This window comes from Somniosus microcephalus, chromosome 15 (genome assembly GCF_052327205.1).
Source record: "Somniosus microcephalus isolate GS21.2 chromosome 15, FLI_Smic_1.0, whole genome shotgun sequence".
Taxonomy (NCBI): domain Eukaryota; kingdom Metazoa; phylum Chordata; class Chondrichthyes; order Squaliformes; family Somniosidae; genus Somniosus; species Somniosus microcephalus.
The window spans coordinates 42,127,460-42,148,637 of NC_141001.1; the positions used below are offsets into that span (position 1 = coordinate 42,127,460).

Consider the following 21,178-nt stretch of genomic DNA (forward strand, 5'->3'; position numbering starts at 1 on the left):
TTAGACCAAGTGTCTAGTAGTTTTCTTACATCACCCTGGGAATGTAAAAGTCTGTTAAAATCTGAGGCATGCTGCCTCATTAACATATTTAAAGAACTGACCCGCCTCTCGAGAGCAGGTTCGTCATCTGCTCCCGAGCCTGCCTCTGTTAAAACCGGAAATGGGGGTGGTCGAGGTGGTTTGGGGTCGGGTTTCAGATTTTTGATATTTTATCCTAAACCCCTGCCCCTCTCCTCATCGTGGGGAGTTAAACCTCCCCCCAGTAAGTCAGAATGAGTCTGCTGCGTGGTACTGATGTTACAGTCACTGTCCAGAACATTGCAAGAGAAGTGTCTTTCTATTATCAACAAGCCTGTACCTCAGAACTGTCCATCTTGACTGAGGACAAATGGGTCCAGTGAACTTCAATTTTCTTAATTGAAAAATCCAGGAGAGAACACTACGTAAATCAGGATTCATGATTCGGAGAAGCCAAGCTGTGGTATAAAAGTTTGTAAATTATAGGTGAAAGGGAAACTGAGGGAGGTAAGCAGTTCCAGTTCTGAGATTGTGGGGAAAAATGAATTAGAACAGATGGTGAGTTGGTCTTGATTTCACTGAACAGATGAGGGCTCTGTCCTGTGTCATGTTATCAAAATTGTTGATCGCTTTTGGTATGGGTTTAGGTAGACCAATGTACTGAGATCTATAAAACTGTAGCTATGGCTGCTACTTCTGTTAAGATTCCCTTTGACCTTTTGTCTTGTGTGTTGATGATAGAGCGAGTATCCAGTTTTGTCAGCACACATTAGATTTTTTTTCAATTCACATCCAATCAGATGATAGAAATAATTAATATTGATTAATGGTTTCTCGAAAAAGGAGTTTGGGTTTTCTTCAGATACTTACTTATTGTGAAATGTCTAGTTTTGATCTAATGTATCATAAGCTAGTTGGACAGAGTACATTTACTTCACCATATCTGCAGTTCATTTGTTTAAACCATTTATCTCCAGGTCACAGTGGTGAGATGGGCCTCCATGGAGCGAACTGCCCGTGATATGCTCATCCAAGTCTGAGTTAAAGCACTCTCAAAAAGGACTGTTCAAAAAAAAAAAGACTGCAAGAATTGTAAAAGATTATTATTTTGATCTTGGAAAATTATTTAAAATAATGAAAGTTAAGTACTGCATTGCTTTTTACCAACTTAGTTATTTTGTTTCTCTATAAATTTATGCCTTGCAATAAATTGCAATCTATAGTTTTGCTTAAAAGATGTGGCCTGTCCGCATGGTGTTTTTCTGTCTATTGGAGCAATCGGGAGAGTACGGTGGTCATCCTGTGCATCTTTCCACTGTGTTACTGGAGAAAAGGATCTTGAAAACAAATATATCTACCAAATAAAAACAACAATAAATTATTGGAGGCCAATGAGAAAATCCAGCTGTCAGTAATAGGGCAAACAGAACTCTGTGGATCAGTACCTCCCAGTGATGGTACGGGCAGAATTCTATGGGTCAGTATCTGTTGTCAGAATTCAGGATTTTACCAAACATCTTTTTCTTGGTTTGATATTTTCCATATGCAAGTTACGTCCCGTACAAACTGAAAACTGCAACTTTTCTACTGTGTTCAGTTCAGTGAAACCTAAGTCTTGACAATTAACTTTAAATTGCCCATTGGAGAATACAAAGGATGTCCACCTCATTCTCCTGTCACCTCAGCAAACAGAAAATACCACACCGCTGGACCCCACAGAGTTTTAGGATTAAACTACTGTCTGGTATTATTAATAATATTGAAGCTAAATTACAGCTGCAAAATAACATAGCGTATAATAATGAAATTTACACTATATACAAACTGGGTTGACTCTTAAAAACAATGAGTCTGTAGTTTTAATCTCTTCTCTTGGCAAGCTCGTAGAGAGACACGGGCCTACAGTGTCTGCTGTTATAAAGATTTTTTTTACAAAGCAAACTAAAACCCACCAATAAGGATTGCTTTATATTTGAAGTTCAAGCAATTTCTCTGCAGCAACAAGGCAATCAAAATAACAATTTTAGCACCTTAGTCAACAATAGGAGAATGGCTTGTGAGAGTTTGTTTTCCTCACAATTTGTGTGGCTTTCAAGCTATATACTTTAATAATTTAAACATGTTGTCCTAGCTATCAAAGCGAATCCTTTGATTAGCCAGCTCCCACATTTGTATCTAGTGAAGAGAGACGCCTTCATTTTTAAAGCTAATTGCACTTCAGACAGCCATATTGATTGGACATCCACAGACTAACCTTGTCACAGAACAAAGGAAATGTCATACAGCTGCTCCAGAAACAGTTGGCTGATTTACCCTAACTACTTAAGATAATATAAAAACAAAGGAAAAAATCCCCATTTCTGCTCTACCTATTAGTTCCGATGAAGAAGCACACTTCAAATGTTAATTTATCTTTCACTTTCAGGCATTCATGAGGTATTCAAAAAATATGAGATTGTTTTGGAAAGCAACAGCTCTCAGTTTTTAGTCATGTGCTACCATTGGTCCTACTGGCAGGTTTTAGGTTTGCATTGCAAGCCTGCTGGAAGCAATGAAGTTTGGATTGTTTATAACTGAGCAGTGGATCAGTGGTTGCACTCGGACCTCCGAGTTAGAAGGTTGTGGGTTCAAGCCCCACTCCCAAGACTTGAGCTAGGGTTGCCAAACCTCCCGATTGCCCAAGAGTTTCCCGGAAATGGGGCATGGATCTCCCAGGCACTGCTACTCGCAGCCTGGAAAATCTTCTTTAAATTTCCCAGTGCAGTAGCAGCCCTCGGCCCCGCTCTCTGACGTCACTGGCTGCCGCTGCAAAGAAGCCTCTGGCTTGGTGACACTCGTGGGTGATTGCTTCCACTAATGGGTGAATGGGGAACAAAGGGACAGAGACCAAGGATTCCCACTGGAAGAACCAAGGAGAAGGAAGATTCTTGCATTGAGGGCTATTAGACCATGGGATGGGATCCTTCACCAAAGTGGCTATTAATGTAGAGACTGGAACATTATTTAAGAGAGTAGGATAAATATTTGAAAAAGAGGAATATAAAAGGATCTAAGGGGAATAGGATTACAGGAGAGAGTGCTAGCACCAGCACAGGCACCAGGGACCGAATGGCCTCCTCTTGTGCTGTAATTTCTAGCATTTTGTGAAAACTCTCCTTTATTGATTCCAAGCCCAGGGAGAGGTTTAGAAATGTTGATGCTAAGCTGAGTTTAGGACAATGTGCCCTGTGAGAAGTGCCCCAAACAACGAGCCCGCTGCTTTTTGTATGATCTCTTGGTTTGGTTCAGGTCAGGCTGTGCCAGACAGTTTTGATGTGTGACTTAAACTCCCAATTTAGAGTTATCACCTTCACAGAACCAGAGTCCAAGGTGCTAGGGAGAGTGATTAGGTTTATGAAAAGCAGCCTCAACTGGAGAGCCTGACCATGTCTTGTGTAGTCCAGGGGGATTCTGGTTGTAGTTTCAGGTAGGATATCGGCTGTTACACCTATTACTTATAGACTATTAGTGAGTTATTGTATTACTGTTGGTTATGAAGGAAATCTGAATGTTACCAGTATTACTATTAGTTATCAGTGCAACTTCAGTGAGTTCCTATTAGTTACTGGTAAAAATCAAAGTTCCTCCCACCTCTGGCTTCTCCCCCACCTTCAGTTTTCCTTCTTCGCCTGCTCACAGGTGGCCTCCTGGTTCAAGGAATTTCTCACAACAGCTGCTGGCGTGAAACCACAAGCAAAGATACTCAACTACAGAGGAATGAACCTTTATAAGGTAAATGCAATAATATTTGCAGCTATCACGGGATGTTATGTGGTCAGATCATCACTTGATCAAACCTCCAAGAATGCCTCTAGATTTGGCAACCCTAACAAGCTTAGGTTGATACTTCAGTGTAGTTCTGGAGGATTCCTACATTGTCTGAAGATTTACCTTTTGGATTAGATGTTAATCTGAAAGGCAGCAGACTGCCTTTTAGATTAAATGTGAAACCGAGGCCCCGTCTGCCCTTTCAGATGGATGTAAAAGATCCTGTGAGACTATTTGAAGAAGAGCAGTGAAGTTGTCTTAACCAACACCACTAAACAGACGATCTGTTATCTCAAACAGCAAGTAATTAGGAAGGCAAATGGAATGTTGGCCTTTATTACAAGGGGGATGGAGTATAAAAGTAGGGAAGTCTTGCTACAACTGTACAGGGCACTGGTGAGACCACACCTGGAGTACTGCGTCCAGTTTTGGTCTCTTTATTTAAGGAGGGATATACTTGCATTGGAGGCAGTTCAGAGAAGGTTCACTAGGTTAATTACTGAGATGAAGGGGTTGTCTTATGAAGAAAGGTTGAGCAGGTTGGGCCTATACTCATTGGAATTTAGAAGGATGAGCGGTGATCTTATTGAAACATATAAGACTCTGAGGGGGCTTGACAGGGTAGATGCAAGGAGGATGTTTCCCCTCGTGGGGGAATCTAGAACTAGGGGGCATAGTTTCAGGATAAGGGGTCGCCCATTTAAAACGGAGATGAGGAGGAATTTCTTCTGAGGGTTGTAAATCTTTGGAATTCTCTACCCCAGGGAGCTGTGGAGGCGGCGTCATTGAATATATTCAAGGCGGAGATAGACATATCATTGAGCTACAGGGGAGTCAAGATTTATGGGGAGCGGGCAGGAAAGTGATCTTATTGAATGGCGGGGCAGGCTCGAGGGGCTGAATGGCCTACTCCTACTTCTTATGTTCTCTCATTGTTGTTTGTGGGATCTTGCTGTGCACAATAGTGACTTCACTTCAAAAGTGCCTCATTTGTTATGAAGCACGTTGTGATGTCCTGAGTATGTGAAAGGCACTATATAAATAATTTTTTGTTCCATTTATATTTTTATGTTTAACAGTGAAAGAGGGTGGTTAGTTCACAAAACACCATGACTCAGGGTTACCAACTCTAGTTCGACATATTCTTGGAGGTTTCATCACATGGCCTCCTGCCTCCAACCAGTCAAACAGTATTTTTTCCATCTTACAAATATTTTTATAATAACTGATATTCAAAACAGAAATGGAAAAAAAAAACAATGTTTTTAATGCCCCAATAATGTTTCTCGATGGTTGCCCGGCGCAGTGTCCAAGAATTTAATCATTAATTTCTGGAAACTCCAGGACAATCCTGAAGATTAATAAAACGCAGGAAGCAAATAACTTGCATTTATGTAGCGCCTTTCACAAGTTTGGGACAGTTCACGCTTTCCAGCCAACCCATTACAGCGGGATTGTTAGTATGCGGATCGCACACTTCAGCGTGAGTGCCTCGCTTCGTCACAGTGTCCCTTTAAGAGTTCTATCGGGAGTCGATAAATTAAAATTCCTTTCCCTTTAAGAACCCACGACCCTTGCACCCAGCCGAATCGCGGTTTCTAATTGGCCGGTGCCACGTGCTCAGACGTCAGGACGCGCGCTGAACTGGGCGGCGGCCAATGGGAAGCGGCCTTTCTGGTGTCCGCCATTAGCGCGCGGAGGTGACTGAGCGGCAGCGGGCCTGAGGAACGGCCGTGGAGTGCAGGTGAAGGGAGACAGGCTGGCGGGGAATGACCAAGGTGCTATGGGCTAGGGGAGGGAGAGAGCGAGCGCGCCTCTTGGGTGGACTGGGGGGAAGCGGGACAGGGGGAGATGGGACACAGGGTGGAAGGTTGGAGGGTTTAGAGGGGCCTGGGGCTTCGGGCCCCCCTCGCACCTCGGATTCCAGCTGCGTGTTGCGCTAAACTGCCCGTCCGCACTTGAGCCTTTTCAGTTCAATACTTACAGGGGTAGCGCTGCAATATTTACTGGGCAGATTTTTTTTTTTAAAGTAAGTCGCTGTTCGATGGAAACCTGCCCAGGGGTCTGAATCTATGGCGCTCACATACACTGAAGGCTTTTACCCCATTAAAAATACTTCACTAACAGAGACCTGTTTCACACACTCCAATAGTTTACCGCTTGGTAATTTGAATATTTAAAATTCCCCCAAAAGTGTAAAAAAATAACTTCTTAAATTCTTCTCAACACCATTGGATGAGCTAATCAAGTGTGAATTTGGTTAATTGCTGCGAATGCACTGAGCGACCACTAATGTTCAGCATTGGTTTTGTGGTGCAGTTCATTTTCATTAGTTAAGAATCTTGTTGAGGAACTTTGGCCATTTGTGAAATGTCTAATATTTATCTGAACTGCAAATGGCCCTCGTGCTTTCTAGTTACAAAAGTGAGATAATTTGAGGTCTGTGTGATATTCCTGTCTGTTGCCCCTTTACCATTCCATTTAAATAAGAATAAAAATGTATGTAACACCTAATTATTAGTATTAGTTTGACTATGGGGTAGTGCTCTGTCAGGTTATAGTTTCGAAGGCTTAAGCATATGTACTAGGCAGGCACACTTAAGAAAGAAAGACTTACATTTATATAGCGCCTTTCACAACCACCGGACGTCTCAAAGCGCTTTATAATGAAGTACTTTTTTTTGGAGTGTAGTCACTGTTGTAATGTGGGAAATGTGGCAGCCAATTTGTGCACAGCAAGCTCCCACAAATAGCAATGTGATATTGACCAGATAATCTGTTTTTGTTATGTTGGTTGAGGGATAAATATTGGCCAGGACACCGGGGATAACTCCCCTGCTCCTCTTTGCAATAGTGCCATGGGATCTTTTGCGTCCACCTGAGAGCAGATGGGGCCTCGGTTTAACGTCTCAACCGAAAGCCGGGTCCTTCGACAGTGCAACACTCCGTCAGCACTGCACTGGAGTGTCAGCCTAGCTTTGTGCTCAAGTTCCAGGAGTGGGACTTGAACCCACAACCTTCTGACTCAGGCGAGTGTGCTACCCACTGAGCCACAGCTGACACTTCAGTGCAGTTCACTGAGGGAATGTTGTATTGTCGTAAGTGACAAGCAGTTAGTGAGGCTGAGTTCGGCTATTCAGGTTGATTTAATAGATTCTATTGCACCATTTGAAGCAGAATAGGAAATTCTAGCTAATCATTTCTCCACCGAAACAGACCAACTTCATTTTTAAAATTTCATATGCTGACTGTGGAACCTTGCTGTGCACGAATTGACTGCTGTCAAAAGAAATTCATTGATGTGCTTTTAGATGATCTGAGGTTATGAAAGGTGCTGTATAAATGCAAGCTATTTTTATCTATTCCTCCGGACTCGTCAAAGTATCTCGCAACCAATGAATTACTTTTGAAATGTATTCTGTATTTTGAAGGCAAAAGCTGCAGCCAGTCTGCTCACAACAGGGTCCCACAGAGAGCAAATGGATGACCAGCTAATGTATCCTTTGGTGGCTTTTGAGGATTGAACAAATGCCAAGACGCCCAGAAAACTCCCCGATTATATAGTACCATGACATCTTTTACATCTGCAGGCAGCGCTTGGGGGCGTCCAGTGGTTGTGAAAGTTTTTTTTATTTGTTCATGGGATGTGGGAGTTGTTGGCAAGGCCAGCATTTATTGCCCATCCCTAGTTGCCCAAGGTGGTGAGCCGCCACCTTGAACCGCTGCAGTCTGTGTAGTGAAGGTACTCCCACAGCACTGAAAGGGAGGGAATTCCAGGATTGTGACGATGAAGGAATGCCGATATACTTCAAAGTCAGGATGGTGTGTGACTTAGAGGGGAACTTGGAGGTGGTGGTTTTCCCATGCGCCTGCTGCCCTTGTCCTTCTAGGTGGTAGAGGTCGTGGGTTTGGGAGGTGCTGCCGAAGAAGCCTTGGCGAGTTGCTGCAGTGCATCTTGTAGATGGTACACACTGCAGCCACGGTACGCCGGTGGTGGAGGGAGTGAATGTTTAAGGTGGTGGGTGGGTTACCAATCAAGCGGGTTGCTTTGTCCTGGATGGTGTTGAGCTTTTTGAGTGTTGTTGGAGCTGCACTCATCCGGGCAAGTGGAGAGTATTCCATCACACTCCTGACTCATGCCTTGTAGATGGTGGTATGACTCCAGCCAGTGGAGAGTTTTCTCCCCCTGATTCCCATTGATTTCAGTTTTATTAGTGCTCCTTGATGCCACACTCTGCCCTTGACATCAAGGCAGCATTTGACAATCAGTCTCGCCTTATCTCTGGAATTCAGCTCTATTGTCCATGTTTGAACCAAGGCTGTAATGAGGTCTGGAGCCGAGTGGCCCTGGTGGAGCCCAAACTGGACATCAGTGAGCAGGTTATTGGTGAGTAAGTGCTGCTTGATAGCACTGTCGACGACACCTTCCTTCACTTTGCTGATGATTGAGAGTAGACTGATGGGGCGGTAATTGGCCGGATTGGATTTGTCCTGCTTTTTATGGGCAGTTTTCCACATTGTCGGATAGATGCTAGCGTTGTAGCTGTACGGGAGCAGCTTGGCTAGAGGCGCGACTAGTTCTGGAGCACGACAGCTCGGATGTTTGCTGTGTCCAGTGCACTCAGCTGTTTCTTGATATCACGTGGAGTGAATCGAATTGGCTGAAGACTGGCTTCTGTGGTGGGGACCTCAGGAGGAGGCCGATACGGATCATCCACTCTGCACATCTGGCTGAAGATGGTTGCAAATGCTTCAGCTTTCTTTTGCACTTGCGTGCTGGGCCCCACCATCATTGAGGATGGGGATATTCATGGAGTCTCCTCATCCCATTTAGTTGTTTAATGGTCCACCACCATTCACAACTGGATGTGGCAGGGTTGCAGAGCTTTGATCTGATCCGTTGATTGTGGGATCGCTATATAAATGCAAGTCTTTCCAGATGAGTCCTCCGTTTACTATATCATGTGAAAAATGACACCTTCGACAAACCACTCTTGCTTGCCCTAAGTTGGGTGATTGGGCAGAAGCATGGCAGATGCAATATAACGTGGATAAATGCGAGGTTATCCACTTTGGTGTCAAAAACAGGAAGGCAGATTATTATCTGAATGGCAATAGATTGGGAAAAGGGAAAGTGCAACGAGACCTGGGCGTCCTTGTGCACCAGTCGCTGAAAGTAAGCATGCAGGTGCAGCAGGCGGTTAAGAAGGCAAATGGTATGTTGGCCTTCGTAGCGAGAGGCTTTGAGTACAGGAACAAGGATGTCTTGCTGCAGTTGTACAGGGCCTTGGTGAGACCACATCTGGAGTATTGTGTGCAGTTTTGGTCGACTTATCTGAGGAAGGATGTTCTTGCCATGGAGGGAGTGCAGCGAAGATTCACCAGGCTGATACCTGGGATGGCGGGAATGTCATATGAGGAGAGATTGGGTCGATTGGGCTTGTACTCGCTGGAGTTTAGAAGAATGAGAGGCGATCTCATTGAAACTTATAAAATTCCATAATCATAATCAACTTTATTGTCATTGCTTGTGCACAAGTGCAGTACAACGAAATGTAGGCTTGCGGCTCCTGAGTGTACATTTAGATTAAGACATTTAAACATTTAACATTCATTTGGCTTGTAATACATTAACATAAACATAATAAAGTGCATTGGCAGATGTGCAGGCTTTAGAGTTTATTTGTGGAGTTCAGTAGGATGACAGCCCTGGGAAAGAAGCTGTTCCTAAATCTGGTCGTTCGGGTGCGAATGCATCTGTAGCGTCTCCCAGATGGCAGGGGGCGAACAGACTGTGGCCGTAAACAGCGTTTCTGGTATATGTGCTCTGGTCGGTAGCCGAGTGCCGGTAATGCGTTGGGCAGTTCTGACTACCCGCTGCAGGGCTTTCCGGTCACAGTAGCTACAGCTGCCATACCATACTGTGATATAGTTCGGCAGGATGCTCTCTATTGTGCAGCGGTAAAAGTTAGAGAGGATCAGGGGTGACAGGTTACATCTCTTCAGCCTCCTTAGGAAATATAGGCGCTGCTGGGCCTTCACCAGAGAGGAGGTATTGAGGGACCAGGAGAGGTCTTCCGTGATGTGGACTCCGAGGAACTTAAAGCTGTCCACCCTTTCCACCACAGCCCCATGGATGTGGATGGGGGTGTGACTTCCGCCTTTAGACTTCCTGAAGTCCACAATGATTTCTTTGGTTTTCTTGATCTTAAGGGCCAGGTTGTTCTCGGCGCACCACTTCGCGAGATGCTGGACCTCCTCCCTGTAGGCTGACTCATCGTTGTTGGTGATCTGGCCTACCACCGTGGTATCATCCGCAAACTTGATGATGGTGTTGGAACCATGAACAGCCACACAGTCGTGGGTGAAGAGGGAGTAGAGGAGGGGGCTCAGCACACATCCTTGTGGGGCCCCCGTGGTCAGGGGGAGGGGAGGTGTGGTTACCTAATTTGACAGACTGGGGTCTGTTTGTTAGGAAGTCCAGGGTCCAGTTGCAGAGGGAAGTGTTCAGGCCAAGAGTTTGGAGTTTGGTGGCCAGCTTGTTGGGGACGATGGTATTGAATGCTGAGCTGTAGTCTATGAACAGCATTCTGATGTAGGTCTCTTTACCATCTAAGTGATTCAGTGCAGTGTGTAGAGCAGTTGTGATTGCATCCTCCGTTGATCTGTTTGCACGATAGGCAAACTGGTGTTGGTCAAGAGAGGCGGGAACACTGGCTTTGATGTGAGCCAGGACCAGTCTCTCTCAACACTTCATTATGATGGGTGTGAGTGCGACAGGTCGATAGTCGTTCAGACACGTCACAGCCGTTTGCTTTGGCACAGGAATAATGGTAGTGGTCTGACAGGACTGGACAGACTAGATGCAGGAAGGATGTTCCTGATGGTCGGGGAGTCCAGAACCAGGGGTCACAGTCTAAGGATAAGGGGTAAGCCATTTAGGACAGAGATGAGGAGGAATTTCTTCACCCAGAGAGTGGTGAACCTGTGGAATTCTCTACCAAAGAAGGCTGTTGAGGCCAATTCATTAAATATATTCAAGAAGGAGTTAGATATATTAAGATTAAAGGGATCAAGGGATATGGAGAGAAGGCAGGAACAGGGTACTGAATTTGGACGATCAGCCATGATCTCATTGAATTGAATGGTGGAGCAGGCTCGAGGGGCCGAATGGCCTACTCCTGCTCCTATTCTTTTATGTTTCTATTACTGCACTAAAAGTGTCATGATAGATTATGTATTTTGGTCCTTGAACCTACAACCTTCTGACTCAGGTGTGTCTACCTATTTCTATTTGCTTAATAATTTCTACAGATTTTTGATACAAAATTCCTACACTCAGTTTTGGTGTAATTAAGTTATGTTAAATACTTAATCCATTAGAAAATACAATATTGAAAAATCTATTTAAAGTAAACCCTGCATTCACTTTTTTCACCAATTTTCTCCCCTTCCAAAGATGTTGACTCCTTATTGTACTGTAGTTTTGATTAGTTGCCTCTGTTGTTTCCTTCTTCCCTTTACCCAGCAAGACAAACCTTCCCTCGAGGTGATCCCTGGCTGACCACTGATAATTTAAATCTCTCTCTTTCTCCCATCTCCCCTCGTGCTCTCTCTCCATGCTCATGTCTATAGAACCCACCTCCTGCACGCTTGACCCCCTTCCCAGTAAACTGCTAACTGCCCATCTTCCCTTCCTGGCCCCAAGCTAGCCGAGATTGTAAATGATCCCTCTCTTCTTTGTCCCCCTCCTTCTTCAAAACTGCTGTCACCAACCCCCTCAAAAACCCACCTTCTGTCCTTGCAAACAGTTGTCCCATTTCCAACTTTCTTTGAAATATTTTTCTTTCTAAATGTCTGTCCATCTTTCTCGCAACTTCCTGTTTGATCTCTAATCAAGATTCTGTTTCAAGTAAAACTGGTTATTGCACATGCATCATCAAAATTATAAAAAGAATTTCGGGTTTTGGAGCTGATAGTGGAATCGTGGAATCTGTCTAAATCTCACTTTAAAACTTCGATATGATCTTGTGTTAATACAAATTGAATAGTTTTCAGCCTGAGCTCAGTTAGAGAGATCAGGAATATACCATAGTATTTCCCACGCATGCCTCCATGGTAAAAGGGTTCATTGTTTTGTTGGCCAGCTATCCTAGATACACAAGGTCAAGCTCTGCTTCATCAGACGGATGTGCTACTTATGAATGCTGACTTTTGCACTGATCGCAAAGTATTGGGGAGAGAGCCCGAATTATAATGTGCCATATGACTTTCCCTGTGGAATAATTACAATTGACATTAGTACATTTTAAAAAATCTGAATGAGATTTGAGGGTTTTTCCATCTCTGAGGAATTAAGTCTGCAACAATCTTGCCCATGAATTATTTTGTCACTGTGCCAAAAGAAAATGTTCTCCTTCCCTTTCCTAAAAGCACACACTCATGTTGGGCTTGATAGCAAGGGCATCAGTTGACCCAGGTGGCCGTTCTTAACATGTGAACCTGTTGCAGACTGAATTTGGGAAGTGTCCCTGGAAGTCCCAATTCTCACCTGTTGTTCACACAACAAAGCTCGTTTTTAAATAGCACTTTTAACAAAAAAAACGGTCCCAAGGCAGCTTTACAGATGGGGAAGGAAGCAAGGGAAAACATAAGGGAACTGATGCCAAGCCATGGAGGGTGAGATTAGGAAGGAAGACCAAAAACTTGGTAAAAAGATGGATTTTGACAAGGTTTCTAATGGCGAACAGAAAGACAGAGGTATAGGGATTTCTCGAAGATAGGGCCATGGGAGAGGATCCAAAACTGGAGGAGCTTTTAAAGATAGGGTGGGGGGTAAGGCTGTGGCGGATTTAAAGATGAAGGAAGGATTTTTAAATTAAATGCATTGAAGGACAGAGAGCCAATGTAGATCATTGAATAGAAGAATGTTGGGCAAGTGGGACTTGGTGCAGGGCAGAATAGTGGAATTTTGGACAAGTTTATTTTGGAGTTTAAGGAACGTGGAGGAGGGATGGTGACCAAGGAGGACTTTGGGGAAATCATCTCAAGGTGACAGAAGCAGAGGTAGGCAATGTTAGAGGTGGAAATAAGTCTTGATGATTGACAGGCGATGAGGTTTGAAGCTCAGCTCTGGTTTGAAAAGGATGCCAAGATTTGTTAAGAGAGCAAATTTAATGGAAGTCGATGGCTTTTGTTTACTTGATGTTCATTTGAAGCAGGCAAGCAGTCTTGATCAAGGGAAGTGTTGTAGCAGTAGAGCTGGCTGTCATCAGTATACATAGGGAAACTGACCGAGTCTGGGGGTGGGGGCCAAGGATAGATCCATGGAAGATTCCAGAGGTGATGGCCACTGCTGGAGGTGCATTGGCTGCACTCAGAAAGGTAGGAGTGGAACTATTTAACAACAGTCCCATGGCGCTGGGCAAAGGTGAGAGGATGGAGAAAGATGATGTGGAAAATTGCATCGAATGTTACTTGGAGGCTGAGGAAGGCAAGGATTGTAAGCGTTGGCCAGAGCATTCTTGATACTGAAGGAACATTGGAAGCCACACTGAAGGGAGTTTGTGTTTTCGACAGCTCAGTGGCAACAGCACATTTAATAAACAGAAGAAAGGGAGATTAGAGTTGGAGAGGATGGATGGGTTGACTCTAACCAAAGTCATAAATGACAACCTCTTTGAATGTGACCATGGTGCATTATCCCTCCTTGTCGACCTCTCTGAAACCTTTGATATGATTAGCCACACCATTCTCCTCCTCTCTTGTCCATTTTAGGGGGACTGCCTTTGCTCGGTTCCACTCTTTCCCATCCCATATAGCCAGAGCATTTCCAGCAATAGCTTCTCTTTATAACGCAGCACCATTGGTTCCGGAGTCCTCGGAGGCTCGATTCCTGGCTTCCTGCTGCCTCTTGGTGACATCATCTGCAAACATGGGGAAAGCTTCCACATGTACGCGGATGATGCCCAGCTCTACCTCTCCGCCACTTCTGTTGAGCCTCTTGGCTTTGTTATCAGGCTCTTGTCTGATATTCAGTCCTTGCATAAGTTATAATTTATTCTATTTAAACATTGGGAAGACCCAAGCCATCATCATTAGCCACAAACTCTGTACCCTCGATACTGATTCCATCTCCCTCTCCAGTCACTGTCTCAGCTGGAGTAAGAAGTTCGTAACTATCTGCATCGTATTCGATCCAAAGCTGAGCTTCCAACTGCATATGCCCTTCCTCACAAACGTTGCCGATTTCAGACCTCTGCAATATTGCGCACCTCTGGCACAACCTCAGCTCAGCTGCTGCTGATGCTCTCATTCATATCCTTGGCACCTCCAGACAACTTTTCCAATGCTTTCTTGGCCAGCCTCTCATCTACCCTCCATAAACTTCAGCTTACACTTCTGCTGCCTGTATCCTGTTCTGCTCAACCCTGGGATCTCCAATGTCTCAGATTTAAAATTCTCATCCTCACGTTTAAATCCCTCCATGGGCTTGCCCCTCCCGATCTGTAACTTCCTCCAGCCCTCTGAACTCTACATTCCTTTGACTGGCTTCTTCTCCATTGCCCTGTAAGTGATGTTGATTTCCATGTAAATCTGCTTTTCCTATTCACTTACTCAATATTGCTCTGATAAATGCCAATTTATTCATCTTTTTAAGCTATTTGAAGATGTTTATATTGTAAATAGTAAACTACATTTTCCTAAATTAGTTTTTACACATGGATTCCTTAAAAAAAAATGTTTGCTGCTAACTGTTTAACAGATCTCTGGTTTTCAGATAGGATTGTTAACGGTTGACTATAACTGTTGTAATGTCAGACATGTGTTGCAGTTTTTAGTAAGTCCTCCCCAAAACACAATTTTAAACTTCGTCCACTCTTTCTTTCTCTCCCTGTTCCAAGTAGAGCGGATTGGGAAAATAGATTAAAGGGTAAGACGATACATGATCAGTGGTGTACATTTAAGGAGTTATTTTACAACTTCCAAAAAATATATATTCCACTGAGAAGAAAAGGGTGTAAAAGAAAAGACAGCCATCTGTGGCTAAGTAAAGAAATTAAGGATAGTATTCGACTAAAAACAAGGGCATATAAGGTAGCCAAATCTAGTGGGAGGATAGAGGATTGGGAAAACTTTAAAAGACAGCAAAAAATAACAAAAAGATTGATTAAGAAAGGGAAGATAGATTATGAAAGTAAATTAGCAAAAAATATAAAACCAGATAGTAAGAGTTTTTATAGTTATATAAAAAGAAAAAGGGTGGCTGAAGTAAATGTTGGTCCCTTAGAGGATGAGACCGGGAAATTAATGGTGGGAAATATGGAGATGGCAAAAACACTGAATGAATATTTTATATCAGTCTTTACAGTAGAAGACACGAAGAATATCCCAACACTGGACAAACAGGGGGCTAAAGGGGGGGGGAGGAGCTAAACACGATCAAAATCACTAAGGAAGTGGTACTCGGTAAAATAATGGGACTCCAGGCGGATAAATCACCTGGACCTGATGGCTTACATCCTAGGGTCTTGAGGGAAGTGGCGGTAGGGATTGTAGATGCATTGGTAATTTTCCAAAACTCCCTGGACTCAGCAAAGGTCCCGGCAGACTGGAAAACTGCTAATGTAACACCCTTATTTAAAAAGGGCAGTAGACAGAAGGCTGGAAACTATAGACCGGTTAGCCTAACATCTGTGGTAGGTAAAATTTTGGAGTCCATTATTAAGGAGACAGTAACAGGACATTTGGATAATCATAATTTAATAGGACAAAGTCAACATGGTTTTATGAAGGGGAAGTCATGTTTGACAAATTTGCTGGAGTTCTTTGAGGAAGTAACATATAGGGTGGATAAAGGGGAACCAGTGGACGTAGTGTATTTAGACTTCCAAAAGGCATTTGACAAGGTGCCACACAAAAGATTATTGCTTAAGATAAAAAGTCACGGGATTGGGGGTAATATCCTGGCATGGATAGAGGATTGGCTATCTAACAGAAGGCAGAGAGTTGGGATAAATGGTTCATTCTCAGACTGGCAATCAGTAACTAGTGGTGTTCCGCAGGGGTCAGTGCTGGGTCCCCAACTCTTTACAATCTATATTAACGATTTGGAGGAGGGGACCGAGTGTAACATATCAAAGTTTGCAGATGATACTAAGATGGGAGGGAAAGTAGTGAGTGAGGAGGACATAAAAAACCTGCAAGGGGACATAGACAGGCTAAGTAAGTGGGCAGAGATTTGGCAGATGGAATACAATACTGGAAAGTGTGAGGTTATGCACTTTGGCAGGAAAAATCGTAGAGCAAGTTATTATCTTAATGGCAAGAAACTGGAAAGCACTGAAGTACAAAGGGATCTGGGGGTCCTGGTGCACGAAACTCAAAAGGTTAGTATGCAGGTGCAGCAAGTGATTAAGAAGGCCAATGGAATGTTGGCTTTCATTGCTAGGGGGATAGAATATAAAAATAGGGAGGTATTGCTTCAGTTGTACAAGGTATTGGTGAGACCGCACCTGGAATACTGCGTACAGTTTTGGCGTCCATACTTAAGAAAGGACATACTTGCTCTCGAGTCAGTCCAAAGAAGGTTCACTCGGTTAATCCCGGGGATGAGGGGATGGACATATGAGGAGAGGTTGAGTAGATTGGGACTCTACTCATTGGAGTTCAGAAGAATGAGAGGTGATCTTATTGAAACATATAAGATTGTGAAGGGGTTGGATCGGGTGGATGCGGGGAGGATGTTCCCGATGATGGGTGAAACTAGAACTAGGGGGCATAGTCTTAGAATAAGAGGCTGCTCTTTCAAAACTGAGATGAGGAGGAACTACTTCACTCAGAGGGTGGTAGGTCCATGGAATATGCTGCCCCAAAAAGCTGTAGAAGCTACATTACATAAATTTAAAACAGAAATAGACAGTTTCCTAGAAGTAAAGGGAATTAAGGGTTACGGGGAGCGGGCAGGAATTTGGACATGAGTCTAGATTCGGATCGGTCATGGCCCTGTGGGTAGCGGAGCGGGCCCAGGGGCCGTGTAGCCTGATCCTGCTCCTATTTCGTGTCTAATTCTGTTAGATTCAGGAGATGGTTCTGTGATAGTGGATTGGCGGTTAGGATCAGATCAGCCATGATCTTATTGAATGGCGGAGCAGGCTCGAGGGGCCGATTGGCCTACTCCTGCTCCTATTATGTTCAATCTGGTAGGATAAGTAAGTAAAAAGTTTATTGTTGATTATACAGGTATGGGAAGATCTTCAATTTTGAACCTTCAGTATTCCCTCGGAGCTGTTGGATATGCCCAGGCCAGCAGATTTTCTTGTGCTCAATGCTGCTCAGGAGGCAGCTGACTTTCTGTGTGAAATACTGGAGTTGTAGTTTGCCTCTTGTGCATACATAGTAAAATTGTAGTTTCTTTAATTCTGTTCATAGGCCAGCAGTCGAAAATGGCCTGTAACTAGTTTAGTGTTGTGACCAGAATGGACTTCTGGGCTATTACCATTTTAATCAGTTATCACCCATTTGCTTTGTGTCCCCTGAACAGGAATGTTATACTTTCCTATGTCCAGGGGGTGATGATCCCATCTTCTCCACCCCTATGCATAATATCCACTGTATTCTTTTCCTACTTATTTTTAAATACTCTTGACATCTTCTGCATGTGTGGAGCTCTATATAAATGCAAGTTATTTGCTTGACTACAACCATTAACGAGGACACTTGTGGATAACTGCTAGTAAATTACATTTGTTTGCAGCGTTTATTTGTGGGTGCAAGTATGTATGTATGTGTCCTGTTAATTTTCTCTATCCTGGGAGGAGGGATATTATGTTAAATGTTAGAGCATGCTGAGAATGAGAGTAAAAAGCAAGTGTAGGTTCAATCTTTGCTCAGTTCCTGGTCATAGTTTGAGATCCCAAGTGGTGTAGTGTCTCCTTGTAGAGGGAGTGGAGATGTGCCTTCTGGCAGCTGGCAATTGCTTCGAGCAGACCGTCTACCATTTTGGGAGCAGAGGTGGACAGACGAGACAGGCTGAAGATGGGGGATGTTTTACAAAACTAGAATTGCATAATTATAGTTATTTTTTCACTTCCTCTGGTCAAGCATCAAGTGTGACCTCAACCAGAAATGCAACAGCATGCAGGCAAGAGAGAACTGGTAACTGTACTTGTGCTAAAATGCCTTTGTTTGCTCAGTGTCTTCCCACAGCAATGTGACTTTGATCTATGACGTGAATGACAGACCATGGGTATGGGTGGACATTTCATGCATGCTGTTGCAGGTTGAAGCTCCAAATATAGCCTTTCCGAAAGGTTCTTTCAACCAACTGCCTGAATTTCAAGTCGGGAAGCTTTAAAAAAATCCTTTTTCCATAATAATTCTCTGGTTCAAAATTACCAATAGCAAAGTAGGAAAAAAGTAAGATAATTGCTTAGGTTCAGGTACATAATTCCTCATGTGGTTAATTCAGAAAATAAAGACTTGAGGGCCATCTTCGTTCATCCAGAAAGGCTCCTATTGCAGCATTTTAACCAAACTGCTTCAGGAAATGGGGGAACAGAGCTGCTGATTGAAGGTGGACAAGCGAGAACTTTGAGGCAAGTAACCATAGCACCTCCTAACAGGGAGTCACCAAGAGGCCTAGGTAGAGGTAGAACGTCCCGAACCCGGCAACATCGGGACCGAGGCCGAGCCTGTTTTTGGGTTTTTCCGGACTTCGGAACGTGTTTCTGATGTCCGGAAACGCCCGAGCCCAGGTTGCGATATTTCCGGACTTCGGACATCAGAAACACGTGCTGAGTCTGGACATGCCTGGGCCCAGGTTGTGCTTTTGGTAAGCCTTCCTCAGGGTGTACGGATTCCGGACCCCTGCCACCAATCGTTCCGGAACTCCGGATTTGGGACGCTCAACCTGCATCTCCCAGCCTTGCAGCTGGAAAAAGTATGTAAAAACGTGGGGAAGGGAATGGATGGTACAGTTGTAATTTGTCACATTCATATTATCCCCGCTTAATGCACATACAACATTGGTATAATTTTCCTAGTTGTCAATGGTTCCAGGAATTTTTTTTGTTATTTTTGTTCTTGGGTTGTAGGTGACTCTGGCAAAGCAGTGTTTATTTCTCATCCTCCAGTGCCCTGGGATATTAACCATGAAGTCACATGTAAGCCAGACCTAGTAGGGGTGGCAGGTTCCCTTCCCTGAAGGGCATTAGTGAAACTGTTGGGTTATTACGACAAGCCGGAAGCTTTCATGGTCATTTTCTGGTGCTAGCTCCAGATGTTTTAAAATTTTAATTCCACAGCTTTTTATGTGGTTTGAACTGAAGACCACTGGGTTGCTAGTCCAGTACAATAACCACTAGGCTACCATACCCATAATATACCTGTTGCAAGCTAGCTAGCTAACATCCCAGAAATGCATCTGTTTTTTAAAATGAGATCTGCTGCCTGGTAGCTCATCTGCTAACACGGAGAGTTGATGCTGCTCTAATGCCATTAAAGTACACTTCTGATTAGAAGTACTCTTGTGAAATATATGATTGTTATAAGTTACAGCAAGGAATCCTGGTCAATCTTTTGATTGATGGAAGGATTGATAAAACATGCATGAGTGAAGGATCTGATTTTGTTTTGGTGAAATTGTAGCACTGCATTGAGAGATAGTTGCCGTATATTTTGTATATTCTTGCTGGTTTTGCATCGAATATTGGCCCCTGTGCAATATTCAGGTCACCATAATGGTTCAAAAAAAATTTGGAGTATGCTTTGGACTTCGACCTCTCCTGCAAAGTATGATCGTAAAGGGTAGTTCAGTTCATTGCTATGCTGTTGTATTCCTGAGTCAAACACTGGTACAGACATAGTGCAGGCAAAGACAAACGGTAATCGACCTGAAACATTAACTCTGTTTCTCTCCACGGCTACTGCCTGACCGGAGTATTTCCAGCATTTTCTGTTTTTATTTCAGATCTCCAGCAACTGCAGTATTTTGCCTTTGTATTAGAGCAGGCAAAGGTTGTCTGATTTGGGTGCAGATTATACTGAAGTATATATCTTTATGGCATGTTGAGAATTGAGCGGCAGCATGTTCTGTAATATTGTGTGCGTGTGAAAGCGGCAGCTGTTCAAGTGAAGACTGAGATCCTGCTTACAACTCTACCTCTGTAATTTGAGATCTGATCAGAAAGGTTGTGCTGAAGCTGGAAGACCTAGACCAAAGAGAAATGCAAGAGTCTGCCTTCGAATTCTTTATAGAGAAATGATGGAAACTGAAGAGTAAAGATTGAATTTTAAGCCTCGCTTGTGTACTATATGATTATTATGTTTATACATTGGTGGCTGTCCATTTAAAAGGTAAATGGGGATTGAGTGTGTATTGCAGGCTGGTTGCTGTAAATTGTATGTTAAACTCATACTGTATTACACTTATTTGAAGATATTTAATTGCAGTACACAAAAATGACTTGTTCACCTGATGATCTAATTTCTGGAACAGTTACAAAATTTATGCAGTCTTAGACTTGCTCTGTTAACCTGACCATTCTGACATTGTACTCATGAGCTAGCAAAAGGTCTTTGCCCTCCAAGAAAGAATACTTCATTGTGTACAACAACTTTCTAAGATGTGCTTTATGCACAAGTTGTCTGTAATGGTACAGCATCCCTTAATTTTAAATTGCCACTATTGTACATTTTGCAGCCTAATGGTAAAGCTGGTACAGTAACCATCTAGTCTTGATTCAAGTGCTCAGCTGCACAGTATTGTTTAAAATTAGTTAGAATTGAGGTGCCAGTGAGAAAAGCCCTTGCCAACTATTGGGCCAACTGGTGACTATTACTCCATTCTTTTCACTGGCATTCTTTTAAAGTAATGCAGGGAAGAGCGTGCGTTGAGCCTGAGACCAGCTGTTAACGATAACCACGTGGTCCAACAGTTGGAAAATATGTTGCTCGCAGGTACTTGTGCGCTAATTTTAAGCACTTGCTGACTGTAGTGCCAACTGGTTGCTGTACCAGCTTGAAAATGCCTTTGTGCTTCAAAATGGTGGTGGCGCCATCATATAATACAAAACTGAGGCCTAAAATTCAATCTTTACACTTCAGTTGAAATTGACTGGAGGAGCGAAGTAGAATAGTAGCACTTTAAAACATGCCGCTGATCAAAATTTGAATGCAATTGAGGTGAGACTGACTAGCACTGCTCTACTACACCTGAAAAAGGATAGCCCTTTCAACTGCTTGTGATTTTTGGCACTTTGTGCCTTGCTAAATTGTTTGTCCTAATAGCATTGCTATGTCTGAGTAGATTAGGATGACATTTAACATAATCAGATACAGTTTCCAGGGGACA

At 43.4% G+C, this 21,178-nt stretch overlaps 2 protein-coding genes across 16 annotated transcripts in view; both read left to right on the plus strand.

The window, feature by feature from the left end:
* Positions 1 to 3,783, plus strand: part of cars1 (cysteinyl-tRNA synthetase 1) — a 124,455-nt gene extending 120,672 nt beyond the window's left edge. Inside the window, exons 24-25 of one of the 3 annotated variants that reach the window (XR_015080970.1) lie at positions 996 to 1,110; positions 3,697 to 3,768. Coding sequence is in view for 2 of the 3 variants with exons in the window: in XM_086007673.1 (XP_085863799.1) it covers positions 3,697 to 3,742 (46 nt within the window). In the remaining variant the exon portion in view is untranslated. Of the gene's footprint in view, positions 1 to 995; positions 2,540 to 3,696 lie in introns of those variants that run through there. The other 2 variants (XM_086007673.1, XM_086007674.1) reach the window with 2 other exon arrangements.
* nap1l4b (nucleosome assembly protein 1-like 4b) overlaps positions 3,707 to 21,178 on the plus strand; it is a 116,238-nt gene continuing 98,766 nt past the window's right edge. For 8 of the 13 annotated variants that reach the window (XR_015080971.1, XR_015080972.1, XM_086007678.1 and 5 more), the window contains exon 1: positions 3,707 to 3,789. Coding sequence is in view for 7 of the 13 variants with exons in the window: in XM_086007678.1 (XP_085863804.1) it covers positions 3,775 to 3,789 (15 nt within the window). In the remaining 6 variants the exon portion in view is untranslated. Of the gene's footprint in view, positions 3,790 to 5,467; positions 5,604 to 21,178 lie in introns of those variants that run through there. The other 5 variants (XM_086007689.1, XM_086007685.1, XM_086007684.1 and 2 more) reach the window with 5 other exon arrangements.